The sequence below is a fragment of the Microtus oregoni genome, unplaced genomic scaffold (assembly GCF_018167655.1).
Source record: "Microtus oregoni isolate MIOR12 unplaced genomic scaffold, Mior012 000052F_ref0000163, whole genome shotgun sequence".
Lineage (NCBI taxonomy): Eukaryota > Metazoa > Chordata > Mammalia > Rodentia > Cricetidae > Microtus > Microtus oregoni.
The window spans coordinates 7,172,275-7,191,510 of NW_024543828.1; the positions used below are offsets into that span (position 1 = coordinate 7,172,275).

At 41.3% G+C, this 19,236-nt stretch overlaps 1 protein-coding gene across 1 annotated transcript in view; it reads left to right on the plus strand.

Annotated features, from left to right (window-relative positions):
* The first annotated feature begins 13,412 nt into the window (after positions 1 to 13,412).
* The window catches only part of LOC121437526 (phospholipid-transporting ATPase 11C-like), a 207,045-nt gene continuing 201,221 nt past the window's right edge, over positions 13,413 to 19,236 (plus strand). The window contains exon 1 of the mRNA XM_041637391.1: positions 13,413 to 13,478. Within this exon, the coding sequence (XP_041493325.1) occupies positions 13,452 to 13,478 (27 nt within the window). The 5' untranslated portion in view covers positions 13,413 to 13,451. The remainder of the gene's footprint in view (positions 13,479 to 19,236) is intronic.

Consider the following 19,236-nt stretch of genomic DNA (forward strand, 5'->3'; position numbering starts at 1 on the left):
CTAGGCTCAAGCCAGAATAGATTGAAAGATTTTCATAAAACACTGATTGAAGTAGCATAGTAAAGGGAAAATGGAGTAAGGAGGACATACTGGCAGGTAAAAGTACTCCAGTCAAGGAAGAAGAAACTAAAGTTACCACTTCCTAGATGAATCTGCTTTGTATCAAGCTGACAGTATACTATACTTCATGAAACTGTTAACATGTTGGAACATGTTAATTGAAGTAACTTGAATCTCTGTTCTCAGGCCATGGTTACTAATATTTTGCACCAAAATGAACCTTTTTTCCCTTTGAGCTAAGAGCTGTGTTTTCCATCAACAACTAAATACTTCTAAAATCCTCAGATTCTTTTGTTGTTGTTTTATTTTGTTTTACTTTCAAGACAAGGTTTCTCTGTGTAACAGCTCTGGTTGTCCTGGAACTAGCTCCGTAGACCAGGCTGGCCTTTGGTGTGGGAGAACAATTCTATATCTGTCAATTATGTTTTAAATAAATGCTGATTAGCTGATAGCCAGGCAGGAAGTGTAGGAGGGAAAACCAGACAGGAAGTAGAGGTGAAGAATAAGAACAGGAGTATTCTGGGAAGAAGGAAGCTCTTTCCGCAGTTATTCCCAGACCACCGAAGAAGCAAGATGTGATCTGCCTCGCTGAGAAAGGTACTGAGCCATGTGGCTAACATAGATAAGAATAATGGGTTAATATACATTATAAGAGCTAACTTGAAGCCTGAGCTAATAGGCCAATCAGTTTATAATCTTATGGAGACCTCTGTGCGATTTTCTTTGGGACTTGCTGGTTGTGGGAAATGGGCAGGATGGAAACCCCAACAAGCAGGCCCTCGTGTTACAGGCCTTGAACTCTGAGCTCTGTCTACCTCTGCCTCCTGAGCTCTGGGATTAAAGGCATGTGCTACCACCCCCCAGAAAAATTCTCAAATTCTTGGATGAAGAGATCAGATCTCATTTTCTTGTTCATAAGGAGAGGAATGTAGAAGAGCCATAATATTCCAGGAAGGTTTTTTCTTTATTTATTGATTTTATTGGGCTCTACATTTTTCTCTCTGCTCACCTCCCTTTCTCTCCCCTCCCCTTCAACCCTCTCCCATGGTCCCAAAGCTCCCAATTTACTCACGAGATCTTGTCTTTTTCTACTTCACATGTAGATTAGATCCATATATATCTCTGTTAAGGTCCTCATTGTTGTCTAAGTTCTCTGGGATTGTGAATTGTAGGCTGGCTTTCTTTATTTTATGACAAAAAAAAACCACTTATGAGTGAGTACATGTGATATTTGTCTTTCTGGGTCTGGGTTACCTCACTCAGTATGTTTTATAGCTCCATTCATTTGCCTGCAAATTTCAAGATGTCATTATTTTTTTCTGCTATGTAATACTCTGGTACTGCCCCTTTGGATATCAGTATGACGATTTCTCAGAAAATTAGGAAACAATCTTCCTCAAGACCCAGTAATACTACTTTTGGGTATATACCCAAAGGATGCTCAATCCTACCACAAGGACATGTGCTCAACTATTTTCATAGCAGCATTGTTTGTCATAGCCAGAACCTGGAAACAACCTAAATGCCCCTCGACCAAAGAATGGATAAGGAAAATGTGGTACATTTACACAGTGGAGTACTACACAGCAGGAAGGGTTTTGTAAAAGACGTGCTTAAACGAAGGCAGGTAAAATTCAAAAAAATTTCTAGTAGACACCTGCTGAGATAGCTGCCTGTTCACCTGGATTTTCCTCCCCGCCCCCCCCCCGCCCCATCTTTTAAAAAAGAAATTCCTGGTTTACTGAAGGGTACTATTAGAGACTAAATGCTTATCAGGTAAGGATAAGACATGGCCTGCCCATAACAAAAATAAATGTTATTTCATCTATTTGAATATAAAATCTGGTGTGGCCAGCAGTATTATATCAGAGGTATACTGCCATTTGTCGTGTGATTTGGGTCCCAGAACCCTGGCTATGGGCAGTAGGGAAATGAAGACACACAGACATATGTACAATGATGCTGAGATCAAATGCAGAATACGGAAGCAACCCAGAACCTCGATGTGTTTATTAGGTACAGTGCAAGGGGCGGGGGGTTGACTAGTCTCAGTAGAAGGTCTCTGTAGGTGACAGCAGTCTCAGGCTACCAACATTCCAGAGGAGGAAGCTGCCGTTGGTAGTCTTTGCATACACTGAACAGTCCCTCTTATATAACCGCTCAGACTCCTGAGGAAAGTTGTCGTCCCTCTCAAGCCTGGCTCGTATGAGTAATGACTTTACCAATTTACCACTCGCCAATTGGTCTTGGAGTCCTCAACAGGCCTTGCTCATGTCTAAACACACATTCACTCTGGACTTCATTCACTCAGAGATTCCTTTGGTCCCTATTGTGCGCATGTGTGAAAGGGTCCTGTTGGGATCTGAGGGCATGCTAGTTTGATGAGCAAAAGGCCCATATTCTTGTCATATGCTGTCCTTCCCTCACTCATTACCTGTGGCCTCTATAACCTCAAAAGAAAAGAGAAATGCATATCTGAATAGCATATCTAGATTTCTAGAAAGTCTAGGAAAGATAGCCTGAGGGGCAGCCTTACTCATTCTTCACTCACTGAGTTGGCCAGGAATTTAGTACAAGTTTCTATAATTATAGTCAAATTTTTTTTCAATTATGCAGTTAGAAGCCGGGCCTTGTGCATGCATGCTAAGCAAACAGTCTATTGCTGAGTTATTAACCAGCCCCAGTAAAAGCTTCTCATCATAATCGAAATAGTACTACTGGAAAACAGAAATTATATTTGCTTTAAAATATCATGTCAAAATAATAAAAATTCAAGCCTGGTGTGATAGCATATGCTTGTAATCCAGTGCTAGGCAGGCAAAATCGGGGATATCACAAGTTAAAGAGCAGTTAGTGTTACACTGGTTTCAGTCAAAAGGCAGAGAAGCAATCGGGTTGGTCTACAAAGGATGTTTGAACCAAAATTGTATTATTTTCAGCAGGAGCAATTTAATAAGTCATCCAATGCCTTCATCTTTACATGGGACAAATAAGGCCCAGAATGTGTAAGTGGTTTGCATAAGAAGCAACTACTTCACATCCAGAATTGACATCTCTTAGTTCAGGGTCTTTTCTTAGCAGCACATGGATATCTATTAATTCCTTAGTCAACATTTTCTGAGCTTTACCAGTGTGCCTTGCTCTTCCCAAAAACACAAAGACTAAGATAGGTAAGTCATATATGATCCTGATTTACATATAACTTTCACAGCCCATACCCTCAAAGGGCTCATATTTTGTTCATAGTTTTTGTGAATGTTGGTATATTCAGTTATATCCTGTGACAAGAAATTAAAATAGATTCAAAATGGCAAATACATTAGCAAGTAGGGCAGATTAGATACTTGCTGAAGAGTGCCAAATGAAATTACAAATGCTAGAAATTGAGCCAGTAAGAACCATACAACTTAAAATAAAGCAGACACCAACAGAGATATTAATTAATTCAAGGTTGGATTTGATTGTTAAGGGGTGTTTGCATCTCTATCACTGCTGGGAAGAGAGCCATTTTAAATGGATTTTGATGGCATCCTGCCTGAATCTTAGTACTTTAGTGACGGCTTGGATAAGATAGAATTTGAATTAATTGATCAGAGCACTGGATGTGCAATTTGCTATTATTTTAAAACAATGAAAAGTGGTGGAAATAGAATTGTAGAGTACCCACAGAGTTTGTTCAGTTTTAGGTGTGCACCTCAGGTTCTATTCTATTACTTATGAAGTCCTAATTGCCTATTCTCAAACAAATTAAGCATTTCTCAGTAGCTCAAGATCACTCATTCTCATGTATCCTTTTCACCTGAAAACATAAGATCCATTCTTTTCTCTTCTTAGACAGTGTTCTTTCTTGTCTCCAGAGAGAATGCTCACTCCTTTCTTCTCAAATCTGTGTCCTGTATTCTCCAATTCCTAAAATGGCTTCTCTTTATAAAATATTTAGCCTTTTTTTTTATTTTTGAGACAGGGTTTCTCTGTAGCTTTTTGGTTCCTGTCCTGGAACTAGCTCTTGTAGACCAGGCTGGTCTCGAACTCACAGAGATCCGCCTGCCTCTGCCTCCAGAGTGCTGGGATTAAAGGTGTGCACCACCACCGCTCGGCTAGCCTTTTTTAAAAACAGAATTCTTATCTCTTTGTTTTATTGGGTACTTTGCTTACTAGTCGTGAACTCACCATGGTATCCAGGATGGCCTCTTTCCTCATCCTCTCCAGTACTGGTATTATAAATGTGTGCCAGAATGCCTGGCTTCTCTTTCTACTTTTAAATATTTATACGTTCCTTTAGCTTAGAATATAGCTTAATCTTAATGGATCTCATAACTACTGCAAAACATTTTATTTCCTTCTTTCAACATTAAACTTTGCAAATGAACAGTTTACACCTATAAACTCCTGATATCTGGCTTCGAGTACAAACACGGTTGAAACTGTACTATTAAAGCTCATATATGATTTCTGAAGCACAAATGAAATAACTTTTCTCAATTCCTATTTTCTGTGGCTAGGAATAATTCACACCATGATACACATACCAAGCTCTAATGCCACCTATTTCCATGCACAGTAGGCATTTTTATTTGAGCATTTGTTGCTGTTTCAGCATAGTTAAGATGGATTCATAACTTTCCCCTTTGGTGTTTCCTTTGAATGACTTTCCTATGCTTGGCAGATGTAAGCTCTGCAAAATCGGGGATCATATCTCTCACATTCATAGCTATTTCCATCACATGACTTTGGTATAATCAATATTCAATAACTATTTGCTGAAATACTTAACAAATGAACACCATTCTTCCACTAAGGAAGCGTTAATTTCCTAGAATTATTTTGAATTCACTCCTTTTATTTGATATGTATATTATATTAGTTTTCAAAACTCATAAATTATGCCTCCAAAATGTTAGTATCATGGATTTGGAATCAATTTAACTCCTTTGACTCTTTGCTATTTTCTAACTATGACTTTGTAACTAACTTTTGTACTAACTTTTTAAGGTTCATAACCCATCAGTTTCATCTACAAAATGGAGGGTAATAGATATACTTACCTTTATCAGATTATTAAGTACATAGTATATAATGCATGCAACAGCATGGCATATAACAAATGTTCAAGAAATGACAGCTATTTAAAGTGGTTGTATTACTCCCTAGTGTAGGCTCACATTCCCCAAAGGGGAGATTTACTTACTAAATATTGACTTTTCTTGAAATGTTCTCTATTTTCTTCTTTTTCTTTTGACTTTTGAGATAGGGTTTCTTTGTGTAGCCTTGGCTGTCCTAGAAACTAGCTCTGTAGATCAGGCTGGCCTCGAACTCAAAGATATATGCCTGCCTCTGCCTCCTGAGTACTGGGAAAGGCATGCTCCCTCACAACTCAGCTCTTTCTTTCTGTCCACTCAAAATGCTACATAGTCTTTTAAAATTAAGTTTTATATTTGAAAGTGATAGATATTTATATCCAAAAGATGAACTGAATTCAAAGACTTAGAAATAAAAGGTCAGACTCTTGCTCCACTTGTACCAACTTCTGATCTGTATGTCTAGAGTGATAAAGTAATTTTAGCCTCTTTAGTTATATATTTTCACAGAAAGTCCCTGTACTGATGCCCTAGCTTTATGTCGCTATGAACAAAAAAAAGCACTGATAAGAAGGAAAGGTTCATTTTGACTCATGGTTTCAGAGGCTTCTGCTCTGATTCTGGGCCTGAAGACATTATGACCAAAGGACCACTGAGGAAGGATGTGGTGTTGAGGATACAGTAGTTTCCTTCATGCTGTATGGAAGAGGAAGAGCAGGGAAATCATACTCTTCAAAGGAACACCTAATCCCAGTAACTAACATCCCCTAAAGACTAACTTCCTCCAAGCAGACGCTACCACTCACTACCACCTAACAATGCCATCAACATAGGAGTTCATCAGGAGATTAACCCATTGACACATACATCTTTGGGGAGATACCTTATATCTAAACAAAAACCATCAATGTTTCTTGAATACTCAATTATTAGGTAGTATGACTTACCTTTTCTAGCAGGTAGACAAAGACATGGGTTTCACACAATACAGTTCTCACCAAATCGTGCTGCCATCATTCTATGCCAGTAACCTCACAGGCAAGCATGTTAACACTGCTCCATCCATCCTCACTTTTGATGTCCTATTTAGTTTTGGTTATGTAAATTTCTATCACTGTGGAGCCACATCAAATTTTATTATGACTCATTTGCTTTTTTTTTTGAGCAACTTTCTTTTTTTCCCTTTAGACTTAAAAAATAGTTCTTTTAAAAAAAGTTTGCTTGCTTTACTTCTGGAGTATCTATCACTAGTTTCTTATTAATTTTCCCATAGGGCTGTAAATCCTTCATTTTTAATACTGTTCTCTATAGAGTCAAACACATAAGGCAATCAGGTTTGTTTTTCCTTTAGAGCACCCCTCCTGGATCTTCTTTTCCTTTCTTTAGTTTCATCAAGCATGCCACATAACTGCTTGACTTGAGTTTCCATTCATTATTATTTAGAGAATTCTCTTTTTCTTTTATGCTTATACCTGTTTTCTATGCCCTATGTCTTCTTTCTTGCTTTATATTCTTATTTAATGGAATGTACATTCCAGTATCTTCCTAAAAGTGGAGGTTCAAATTTTGTTTCATTAGGATATAACTGGGATAGAGGGCTAATTTAGTGGCATAGCACTGTGTAGCCTGCATGATGTCCTGGATTTGATCACCAGCAAAACACACAGAAACAGATAGACAGACAGACAGACAGACAAAGACACACACACACACACCATTTATTACCACTCTTTAGTGTACAGTCATTGTTCCTCCATTGTTCTATTTATATTACCTAGTGAAGCATTTTTTTTCTCCCGAATTTTTACTCTTTCTCTGGGTTGGACTGCTTTCTTGCTTCCTGGCCCCATCTTTCTAATGGGCATTCTAGAACCTTGCTTCCTTTTCATATCATGAGTGATTACTAGAATACATCTGCTTCTCCTTTTTGAAAGCAAAACCATATTAGATCATCCTCAATCTCCTTGGACTTGTGCCATTCTCTATGATTATGAACCTCATCTGTCAGTACCGAAAGACGCAATTAATATAGGCTATTTGGAGCACAATAATAGGGAGTACTGATCTCATCTGAAGAAGTGACATTTAAACTAAGATCTGAAGTATGAATAGCTAACAGAAGTAAAAGCATTTCAGCAGAGGTGGTTGCCTGTGCAAATGCTATTAGGAAGGAAGAAGCTCTGAAACTCAAATAATGAGCTGAGTCCAGTTATGTAAGTCAGAGGGATAATTGCCTACCTGAGCCTAGAGAGGAGGGCAGGGGTCAGAGAATTCAAGTTCTTGTAGGTGATATTTGGGAGGATTTTGGCTTTTGTTAAAAGCAAAGGGAAGTGTAGTAGGCTTTCTTTTGGGCCACCAAACAACTCCCAAATCACTACACGGAGACTTAATATCAGTTATGAATGTTTGGCCTTAGCTTATGCTTGTTCCACTAGCTCTTATAACTTATTTTAACCTGTTTCTCCTCATCTATACTTTGCCTTGGGGCTTTTTACCTTTCTTTCCTTCTGTATTCCCTATTTTCACTCTTGTGTCTGTCTGTCTGGCAGCTGCTTGGTTAACTGGCCCTAGGCATCTTGTTCTCTTCTCTCTTCTCTTCTCTTACGTATTCTCTCTGCCTGGCAACCCCACCTATCCCTCTACTGCCTAGCTATTGGCCATTTAGGTTTTTATTAGGCCAATCATGTGCCTTAGGGAGGCAAGGTAAAACAAATGTTACTCATCTTTACATTGTTAAAATACGCAACAAGAAATGTAACACACCTTTACATAGTTGATGTACTATTCCACAACAGGGAAGCCCCCTGAAAAGCAATAAGAAAGACGGGGATTTTTCTAGTTTTTGAGATAGGGTCTCTGTAGTCCAGGCTGGCCTTGAACCTGAGGCAATTCTTCTGTCTCATCCTCCCAAGAATTAGGATTACAGGCAGGAACCACCATGCTCCCATGAGGGGGGTAATTTTATCTATTTTTTTTAAGATTTTGTGGCTGTTGCATGAACAGCAATTTGGAAAGGATCAACAGGAAGAATAATGTGGACAAAATTGGTCTTAAACTTCAAGGCTAGCCTTGAAACAGAGGACATTTTGTATATGCAAAAATAATTGTAGGAGACATGTCTAAAAACTCAGCATATCCAGAAGGATTTCTTCAACTTGCTGATAATAGGCAATTTAAATTCACAAGTCATAGTTTCATTTATTTTTCCTTTAAAAACTTTAGGACTAAGTGGAAGATGTAATTCTACCTCACATCACTTCCTGCTGATTTACTGTATTCCAGGCTTGTGCTCCTTCACAAGATGGTGGGACAGCTGTCCCCTAGGGTTTGTTCTGCATTCCTTCAGGTAATCTTTCAAAGTAGGAGGTGGGAAGGTATAAATGGCATGGGAGTAAAAACCGAGAAGGACTCCTGAGTGCTTTGCATAGAAACGGGCAAAAGGATCACTCTTTTTCCATCCCCTGGCTTCAAGTTCTATCCCTAGTCAAGTTGAGGAGAGTCCAGACTCCATCCTGAATTCCCTGGAAACTGTGGCTTCTGCTGCAGTCAGATGACACTCTGGAAAAGTTGGCATTATGTGTCATTACCGGCTGTGACAGTGTCAGCAGGAGGAAGGAAGTTTCTGCAGCTCTGTTTATGGAGTTGGCTGAATAGAAATGTTAGCTGCTGGTTTGCTTTTCATAGTCATCCACAACACCTAGGTTTTCTTTGGAAACTGTGAAGAGGCACTGAAAAGAACAAAATTAATTTCTTTTTGTCTTAAAAAAATGACAAAGGAGTTACTCCATGGGGTGTATGTGAGAGCAACTATAATTTCAGCTTGAGCTTGAGATACAAAAAAAATTGCTTTTATATAAATCTCATATTTTGGTAAGCACAGTTTGGTTAGTATGAAATTTCATTTTTATATTGAAGTAAATTAGTCTGAACTCATGAGAATAGGTGTTGTGCTGAAATAAATTGGGACAATAAGGAGATAGTGTAGTGCTATTTCATTTATATTTTAATAAATAAACTTGCCTGAAGTTCAGACAGAAAAACAGTCACACTGCTCAGCTTTACAGACCAGGCTGCAATAACACACACCTTTAATCCCAGTAGCCACACTACTTTGCTATAAACACTGGAAGGTGCATGACTTTCATCCCAGTGGTTTATGCCTTTAATCTCAGCCCTGGAGAGGATTATAAAACAGAGGGAGGGCTGGAGACATGGTTCAATGGTTAAGAGCACTGGCTGTTCTTCCAGAGTTTCTGAGTTCAATTCCCAGCAACCACATGGTGGCTCACTATATCTACCATGGGATCTGATGTCCTCTTCTGACATAAAGTTGATAGAGCTGCCATATACATAAAATAAATAAATGAATCTAAAAAAAAAACAAAAACAGAAAGAGACAGCTCTCAGACACTGTCTGAGATTCCTGGAGGCAGGATCGCTATTTTGGACTGAGGTTAAAGTAAGAGCCAGTGGCTTGCTGCTTTGCTTTTTGAATCTTCAGGTTGAACCCCAATTTCTCTCTCTGAGTTTTTATTAATCGTGCTTCATTTAGTGGAATTCTAATAACAAATGATATGTGAGCAACAATTCTTACTGTGTCCTGAGGGATCTTAAAGTCATTGCTTTTAAAGCTCGGTAATATATTAAAAAAAGAAACAAGTGGGAGAAAACACTAACAATTTTGAGTGTCCATTTTTTAAAGTTTATCTGTACACATCTATAAAAAGAGTACATTTTTCTTCCATCTGCTTAACTAAACTAGATGTAGACAAAATATTTACTAGTAAGAACTTCCATATCAAACTGAATTAGTTTTCGACTACTTATTTTGTCAAAAAGTTTGTATTTCATTGATAAAGATTCTATACTCGTGCCTGGATTGTTATCAGACTTAGGAGTAACAACCTGTAGCATGAATAATAAGAACCCAGAGACATATATTCGGGCTCGACATGAAGATCAGAGGAACAAATCAGCCAAGTCACTAGAGAGACCTTTTACCACTACTAAATCTTCAAACTGAAAGGGCGAGTTACTGTCTCCACGAATTCTCAGACTCCACACTCCACTGAGTTCCTGTCTCTTCCCCTTTATATTCCTCTCTCTACCCAGCCATATCACTCCTGTCTCCATCTCCCTAGTGTGTGACTCCCAAACACTGGGATTAAAGATATGAACCACCACCACCTGGATCTGTTCCTGGACCGATCTTGAACTCACAGACATCCATCTGTCTCTGCCTCCCAAGTGCTGGGATAAAGTTGTATGCCACCACTCCCTGGCTTGTATGGCTGACTAGCGTTGCTGTTTTGCCTTCTAATCTCTAGGCAAGTTTTATTTATTAAAACAGAAATAACATACCACTATAACAACCTGTGATTCAAGGCAGATCTGGCCACCCATCCTCAATGAGCCAATTAGATGAGTCATATTAAAAGTGGAAAGCAGAAAAAGGAGATTTATTCAATGTGGTCACACTGATAAAGGACAAAGAAATCCAGTGGCAGCTGCCTCCAATACCTTTCCGCAAAGAACATGCATGTCAAAGCAGTCTCAATCAAGTGTGGTCCCACCTACCACTGACCCATCCAATCACTGTCTGGACTTCAGTCTCAAATTGGAAGGCATAGCAATTTTTAGAACTGTGGAAAATCTCTTCTCTGAACAAGTTCACTTTCTGCCAGGGGGATTTTTCTTCACTAGGTGTAAGAACCCTGGGTAAACTCCCATTTCCTTGTGATAAGTCAGACATAGAGACACACATTTCTACAGAATATCTTCATTTCTGTCCAAGCACATTTCAGAATGAGTAGCAATAACTTCCTTCAACATTCAACATCCCCCTCAAGTATTCAGAATAGGAGTTATTCACATAGTAGCTACCCAACAAATAATTAGTAAGTGAAATTAAAAGTTTCTGTGTTCAATAAAAGTAAAGTCAGGAAAAACAACTCTATTTAAAACCAATTCTTTGGAGTAGTAGAGAGCATGATCTCAGATCTTAATATCTAATTGGTACATTTAAGATTTCTTCAAGATTATTAGACATATCCTTAAGCGTGGGGAAATAGAGGAGCCATAGTAAAAAAGTTAGAAATGGTTGACTTTACCTCTAGGCAGGTAGGACCATTTAGGAACGAATTTAAATCTGAATTTGCACTTTATTGTGTGGGGGCTTCTCATTGATCATGGAAACAAGGTCAAAGTTCATAGTTTGTTTCTAAGGATGCTTTGGGGCTTTGGCTTTTATCTGTAATGTCCCGCCCACATGTGTCCCTTTTCCTGCCTTGACAGAGTGGCTGTGTTCTTTTTCTTAGGTTGCCCTGTACTTTCCAACTGACCTCTCCCTCTCTTCCCAGGACTTTGTTCCCTGGGCTCCTCCAAAGCCTTCCCACATTCCAAGGCCTGGGTTAATCTCGAGCAGCTCTGTTTTATAGGCTTGGCCCAGTGAAAATTTCATGGTTTTCAGGAAAGCTTCCCGGATCCTTTTTAAAGGCATTATCCTCTCCTGTTTCCTTTGCCATTAGAAAGCATCACAAAACGGGTAATTTTCACGCGTTTGTACCTTGTAACTTCACTGTGGCCAGCCTGCTGGGGAGGTCTTTTAATACATCACTGTATCCAGCTTCTAGAAAGACAGCACCAAGTAAATGTTGAAATCTAACCTTCGGGGGCGGGGAGTGTAAAATAGGAAGTACCCTAGCCTCACAGTAAAGGCCTTTCAAGACTTGACACCGGGTCAGCTAGAGAGCTGAGCCCAATCCTTCTAGGCTGGAGGGAGAATTTGCCTGTCTCTACAGAACTCCCTTTACCCACTTCTTTAAAGAATTTATAGAATTCAAAAGTTCTTAGCTAAGAACAGCCTAGCTCTCCGTCTCAGAGGGCGGTGGAAAAATGGGTGGGAGCCGGGAGAGCTATTCAGGCTCAACAGAATTCTTGACCAAGCTTTCACTTTTTAAGTTTTGAACTTTTGTACACTGCAATTTTAAGACAGCAAGTTGAGGGTGTGCAGGATTAACGCTGAGGAAAGGTCGAGTTCTGGGTAAGGTTATCAGCATTCAGGGCTGAATTTATCCTCCTCATCACAGTTCCCACAGCTAAGAATGTACCCAGTGTTTCTGATTTCCACACGCAGTGGTAAGGAGAACCTTGATTCAGCCCTATGGTCTCTGCAGCTTCCTTCTGCAACTCTGTGAGCAAACCCTAGTCGGGCATGTGGGGGAGCTCCCAGCCCGCAGTAGCGGGCAGAGAGAACCATTGGACTACAACTCCCAGGATGCACTGGGAACATCGAAAAGGGCGAGGGCGGCAGGGAAATCCCGCCCCGCTGCGCAGTGGCAGCGACACAAAGCCCTACTTTACAACCTCCCAGAGAAAGTGGAAGTAAGAGGGCTAAGGTGGAGTAGCTGGACGGAAGAAAACCACAACCCAGGCAAAGACCAGAAAGCCCCAAAATACGAGAAAGGGAGGGCAGCGGCGGCGGGAACCAAGAGGCAAGACTCTCCCTTTTGTAGCCTAGGAGGGGGCGGCTTTTGTAACTACTCCCGCCGCCCGCGCCGCGCCCCGCCCGCGCTAGGGTCTCCTCAGCCGCCGTTAGTTCCGAGTGTTTCCTTGGAGAGCTGCCCCTCCCGCTGAGGAAGCGGGGCGCCTGGCGGCCTCCAAGTGGGCCGCAGCGAGGTTCCCCCTCAGCCCGAAGTGCCGGGCGAAAGCGCGGGGCCGACGAAAGGCTGCGAGGGAAGTGGAGAAGCGGACGAGTTAGGGCCGGGGTGAGGGAGTTAGGGGCTCCTCGGACACCCAGGAGTCGTGTCAGGCGAGCGAGGCGCGGGGACGCCCCCCGCTGAAGCTAGTGGGGAGTCGGGCGGGGGGCTCCGCAGCAGGACGAGTGGAAGGCGCGGGGTGCCCAGCCCGGCGCTGACGGGGGAGCCTTGAGCACCCCCCCCCCCCCCACACACACACTCCTCCTCGTGCAGGGCGAGCAGTGCTCGGCCCCTAACCCTCCCCGCCCGTGCTTGCTACTAGGCGGGCAGCCGAGGGAGCGCCTGGTGGTGCTGGGGCCAGATAAGGGGAGCGATGGGGTCGCCGCCCCCGGGCCAGGGTTGGTTGGGGGCGGGCCCCCGGGAGGGCGGGGCGGCGAGCGCGTGGGCGGGGGCGCACAGAGGCGAGGAGGGCAGGCAGCGGGCTGGTGGCGGGGTAGCTGAGCTAGCTGGCCACTTGGCGCCTCGGGCCCACGCTGCAGTGTGTTTTGTGGACGGCGCCTTTGCAGACAGCCCCCGTGGACGGAGCCCGGCTCGGCAGCCCGCAGCCCTGGACGCGATGTTCCGCCGGACCTTGAATCGCCTGGTGAGTCCACTTGCGGAGGTTCCCGGCAGTACCGGGGGCAAGCCGGTTCTCTGGCCCCTCCGCTTGTCCAGAGTCGATGTGCGAAGGGGACCAGTGGGACGCGCCCCCCCGCCCCCCCTTCAATTTTAGGGAAGCATGCTGCTTCGGGTGGCCTGGGTGGGGAGGCAGGTGGGGCTCTCTGGTGTCCCACCCCAGCCTCCTGAACCTTTCAGCCCGGGTTTCCCCGGGCTCCGAGGAACTCTGCCTCTGGACCAGGGATTGCCTTGGACAGGCAGACTCGGGGACCTCGGGGTGGGATGGGGGCTCCCCGGGGCTCCCTCAGTTTCCCAATTAGTGGAAGATGGCGTTTGATTATCTGGGAGGAAGGTTTCTTTTGTTTCCTCTCCCACTAGCACGTGGAGGTAAAACCTAGATCTGTCACCATGGGCCAAAAGAGGAGCTGGTGGGGGGGGGGGGGGGCGCGAGAGCCCGGGGCTACAGCAGGACCCAGCCTCGCCCCAGCTCCGGAGGGCGGGCGGCTGCTGCCCAGAAGCCAGGCAAACTTTGAGGACTCAGCCTCCAGGCTCACCTTGAGGGCGAGATAAAGAGCCTGGGCCGCCGGCGGGGTGGGCTGGGACCGGGCGACAGCGGGGAGGCTGCGCCAGCGCTGCGGAGCCTGGAGCCTGAGGCTCGCGGAGGACTGGTTGGCTGCTCCGGACTTGGGATCTAACGTGCAGCTCGGCTCCTCTGGCCACCTTGCCCCCCTTTCTAGCCACCTCACCCCCAGAAAAGAAAGGGAATTGTCTTTCTTTGAGGAGTTTGGCACAGGGTCGGGGGGAGGGGGAGGGAAAGCGATTTCTGGCTGCTACTGACTTTTTGGATCAACCCGAGTGTTCCCAGGGTTCCTTAAGGACGGAGTAAAGTGGAGCAGTTTACTTACACGCTGCTGTTTGTAGCAACTTCCCTAATTTCCAGAGGAGGTGTCGGGAATAGGATTTTATTTCTGCCAGGGATAGGAAAGAAAGAGATCAGCCTCAAATTTTATGTTTCTGTAGTTAGGGGGAAAATGCTGAGTGCGTCCCCTGCACTCTTAGGATAGACTTAAGAACTTGACAGACAGTTTGGTACCTTTTGTGAAGTCATTTCGAATGAAGTCATTGCTGGTATGTTTTTCGTAGGTCAGATGAACTTGCCCTTAATTTTCTTTCCTTCATTTGGAACTTTCACAAATGTCCCCTGCTTAATGATCACGCTTAATACGTCCCTTTTTAGGTTACCACCATCGGCGCAATAATACTCAGTTTTGCTAAATGTTTCTTTCGCTCAGAAACACGCAAATGAAGGTGGAGCTGATTAGTACCTGTGGCACTGAGCAGCAAAGGTTGTGCGAACCAAGGATCTCAAGTGTCCTGGGAAATGCATTGTGCTGGATGCTTTGTTGAAGCAAGTGACTAAAATTTGTTCTCACATTTAACCTGAGACTGTAAAAGAGCATTGTACCTCCTAGTTCTGTTTCACATAGGTTCTTGTGATTCTGAAGTGTTGTTTTTGGGTGATAAAAAGAGAAAGGTGAGAAGAAAGCTAATTGTAATGCGTAGGGAAAAGGGTAATTTTTTCACATGGCACTCATATGTTGCAAAATAACTGGTCTCTGAGTCATGTTAAATTCATTAGCTCAAAATTAAGATGCTGACATCCCCAACCCCATTTTTTTTAAGGCTTTGGGCATTTGAAATTACACAACCAGTGCTGATCCAAAAGCCGTTTTCTTTTGCTGCGAGTGATCTGCATTGTAGCTGTAAAAATTAAGCATTGCTGGCCCACAAAGCTAGGGCATGCAGTAGAATTTGCAGCAGTTGTTGAGTGCCAGCCTGCTGGTACCTTGCATTCTTCCCAAGATTTCTGCATAGACTCACTTTTACTAATATGAAAGGGAGCTTTGACCTCATTGTTTCAACTAAGATGTCCAGCTGCACACATTTTACTGCACAGTCCTGACTATGATAAGCCCTAGGAATTTGTTCCAGTGTCATAAGCTGGAAGGTTCTTAGGAGTTCTGTCTGAGCCCTAGGCCTAGAGCAAGGAATTAAACTTCAAATCATTGCACTGACTATACCATCAAATTTTCACTGCTAAAAGTGGCTTTAAATTTGGGGTGTGGAGTGGACAAATTTTTAAATTCTTTAGATATTAAATCATGCTCTATTGTCATCTACACGGAGCACATTCTTTTACTAATATATACATTTAAATCACCAGATCAGTAAATTAAAGATTGAATTGGAACTTACACAGCCCAGTAGATGTAGTCCAAGTATTGTGTTTTCCTTACAATTGTTTTTAAGATTTTAGAGATAGGGCTATGGATTCTTTAAAAAACCAATTATGCTTTTTTGGCAGTCATTCTTCTGAAGTTAACTTCAAATGTTATGTATAGTATTGTTGGTCATTGAACGTTAGAGGATTATATGCTAAAATAGAACTTTTTTTTGTATCTTAAACCTGTGATGGAAGGTAAGACTCACTTAGGAATCACTTCATCTTCATAAAGCTAGTTGTGTTTGTTGAGTCATTTTTAAAATGTCATTTTCTTCCCCAGCTCCTCTATTCTTCAGCTAAGAGAAATGGTGATTAATTGTACTTTTAAAAGACAGGGCCATGACATGATATCTTTGCCACTAATAATTGTCCTTCCTGATAAATTACAACTTTTGAAAAAAATTCTGAGTCAGAGTCTCACGTCAAGCAGATGGCCTTAAGCTCAATGACCTTGAATTCCTGATCCTTGCTTCCACTTCCCAAGTCTTAGGATTGCTGGTGGTTTCTACAGCTGCCAGCATCAGTTTCCTTTAGGCAGCCTTTTGTGGGTTTTTGCTTGTTTCTTTGTTGATTTGAGACAGGATCTCTTATCTAGCTCCGGCTGTCCTGGAACTCACTCTGCCTATGGAGTGTTGGGATCAAAAGCAATTGCCACAGCATCTAGCTTCGTATTTCTTTTTGCAAATAGTGTTACTCCATAGTCTAGGCTGACTTTGAACTCTGTCCATCCACTCCTTTAGCCTTCTTAGTGCTGACATTACAGACTTGCACCATAATGCCCAGGTTTTGACAGTTTGTGGTGGAAGATTAGTGGAGAATAGTGTACAGCATTTTGGGAGTTAGACCTGTGGGGTGTCTTAAGAGCACTACGTGTTTGTTCCTAGTCAACATCTCTATAAAAACAACAAATATGTAATAATAGCTTTGCCTGTCCAATTAATTTGCTTCAAAGGCATATTTAATTGGAAGTCTGGACTAGTTAAAATTTAGGATGTAAGTTAGGTCGTGGACTTCGATGTTATCCCATCTTTTAATAGAATTTGTAGTTGTTATAGGAATTTTATACTTTTGTCTAAAGTTTCATAAGCCATAGGCTTAATGGCTTATTGACAATCTGTCACAAAGTTTTCTCTTTTAGCTTATTAAATTAATTCTTGCTAAAGGTTTAAATAAAGTATCTTGATAAAGTAAATTAGGTGATTTTGTTGAGTGGGTACTGTCCATTTAATTTGTTGAAGGGATATTGGACAGTACAGGTCATTGATAATAAAAGCTTATTAGCACTGTGGAAAACTAGAGTAAACTTGTATCACTGATTCTAAAAGTATTTAAACTTCATTGATTCTATAAAGAAAATATCTTATCAGAGAGACTGGGTAAAATTAGTCTGCATTAAGAATGAAAATTTTAAATAAAGCTACAAATGCAAAATAAAAATTAATGAATTGGGTAGCTGGTTTATTACCTTGAGTCCAGAGTAAGCCCACTTTAATAAAACAAAATGTATGAAGGTAGTTAGCAGAATAATTCAAGTAACTGCTTTTTGTCCCAGAAGCAAGAAAGTTTTTGGCTTCCTTATGAAATTATAAGGGTAATTATGAGTTTTTTTCTATTTCATTTCTCTAATAAACTTGTCCTGATATTGTTGAATGTCAAATACACTTATTTTGTTGTGTTTTGAAATATATCTGCATATATGTATTGCAATATTTTTGCATTTATATAACTAGTAATATACATCTATCCATTTTGACATTTACCAGATAGTTCTGATAGTTGAACTTGCCCCTACCTAGAAGCAACCTTTTTAAGTTATTGCATTCTTTATAATTGCCTTTTAATTTGTATGGCTTTCTAGACTTGCTTTTCTCAAGTGGGAAAGAAGCCCTAATCCCTAGGGTATATATTGTATATAATAAATTAACTTTTCCTAGATAGTTGGAAGAGAAAATGCAGTGTGAGAAAGGAGGGTGTTCTAAACCGAAAGCAATTGGGGGTGGCTTTTAACACTATACTTGGTACTTAGAAGATGTTTAATGAATAACTGTTGAAAATATAGCTTTTAAATGTTTCACATAGACAATAATCTTTACGTATGATCAGTGGTTTATAGTGAGCCCCGTTTTTATTCAAAGTGATTTAAGAATAAGGAGTTTGGGCTGGAGAGATGGCTCAGCAGTTAAGAGCACTGTCTGCTCTTCCAGAGGACCTGAGTTCAATTCCCAGCAACCACATGGAGGTTCACAACCATCTATAATCAGATCTGGTGCCCTCTTTTGGCATGTAGGCAGGACATTGTATACATAAATAAATATTTTAAAAAAAATAATGAGGAGCTCTAGTTCGTGGGCATGGGTAAACCATGCACCAATTAGTTGTGTTCTAGGAATTACAGTATATACATCGATTACTGAAGCTATACTGACTATAATATATTCTTTTGTAGGTGATTTAGTCATTTTATGGTATAGGGAGCACTGTTTCACTCAACAAATACTAAGCAGCTACTTCTCACTGGACATTGTGATAGGGAATATATCATGAGTAATGCTGACAAGATGCCTATCCTGAGATTCTTTATTATATTCATAACTATAACTAAAGAAGGCAAGATGACTACATTTGTATTATTTGTGGTATCCCACACAATTTGATGTCTGTGAATAAGTTAATGTTATATATTTACTAATCATTTGTCTTAATACCCCAAATAGATCGTATAATTTATTATTTTCTAGTGCTTTGATGCTAGATAAAAATTTAATTGTAACTGACTGACATACTTGATATACTTGGGAAATTGTTCTTTTGAAAATAGTTGTGAAGCTGACCCTTTTGCAAATTGAGAAACCTATTTAGGAGTGATCCACTGCAACTTGGGGGAAAAAGATGAATCAATAAGTTTCATTTCTCCATTCAACACCTCTCTCCTCTCTTTGAAAGAGTCTTGCCACGTAACCCTGATTAGCCTATTCACTTTGTACTCCTAAGCTATTCTCAAACTTCTGAAGTCTTCCTTCCTGGGCCTCCCCCCTAGTGCTGAGATTACAGGCATTTATTACCATGTCTGACTTGAAATATATCTTTACACAGGTTAAGGCAGATTTCTCTACCCAAGTATTTCTGTGTTAGTTAAACAATCCAAAACTGAGAATGTTTGCTGAATGCCTTCAGTAAGAGTTTCTTATTTGTTGATTTTGTTTGTATTGCTAATATTTCAACCTTCATTTAAAAATTCATATTTTTCAGTATATGAATGTTTTGTCTCTGTTTGGATACTGAGCCTGGGTCCTCTGGCAGAACAGGCAGAGTAGTGGGGGGCGGTTAGCAATTTATTTTAATTTTTATGGCGGTAAAACAGTCTTATTGTGAATCTTATATCTTCTATTCCAGAGCTTTTATAAGCTGTTTGTAACAAAGATACCTATTAGGCACATTTCCAGATGAAGTAGTACTCTTA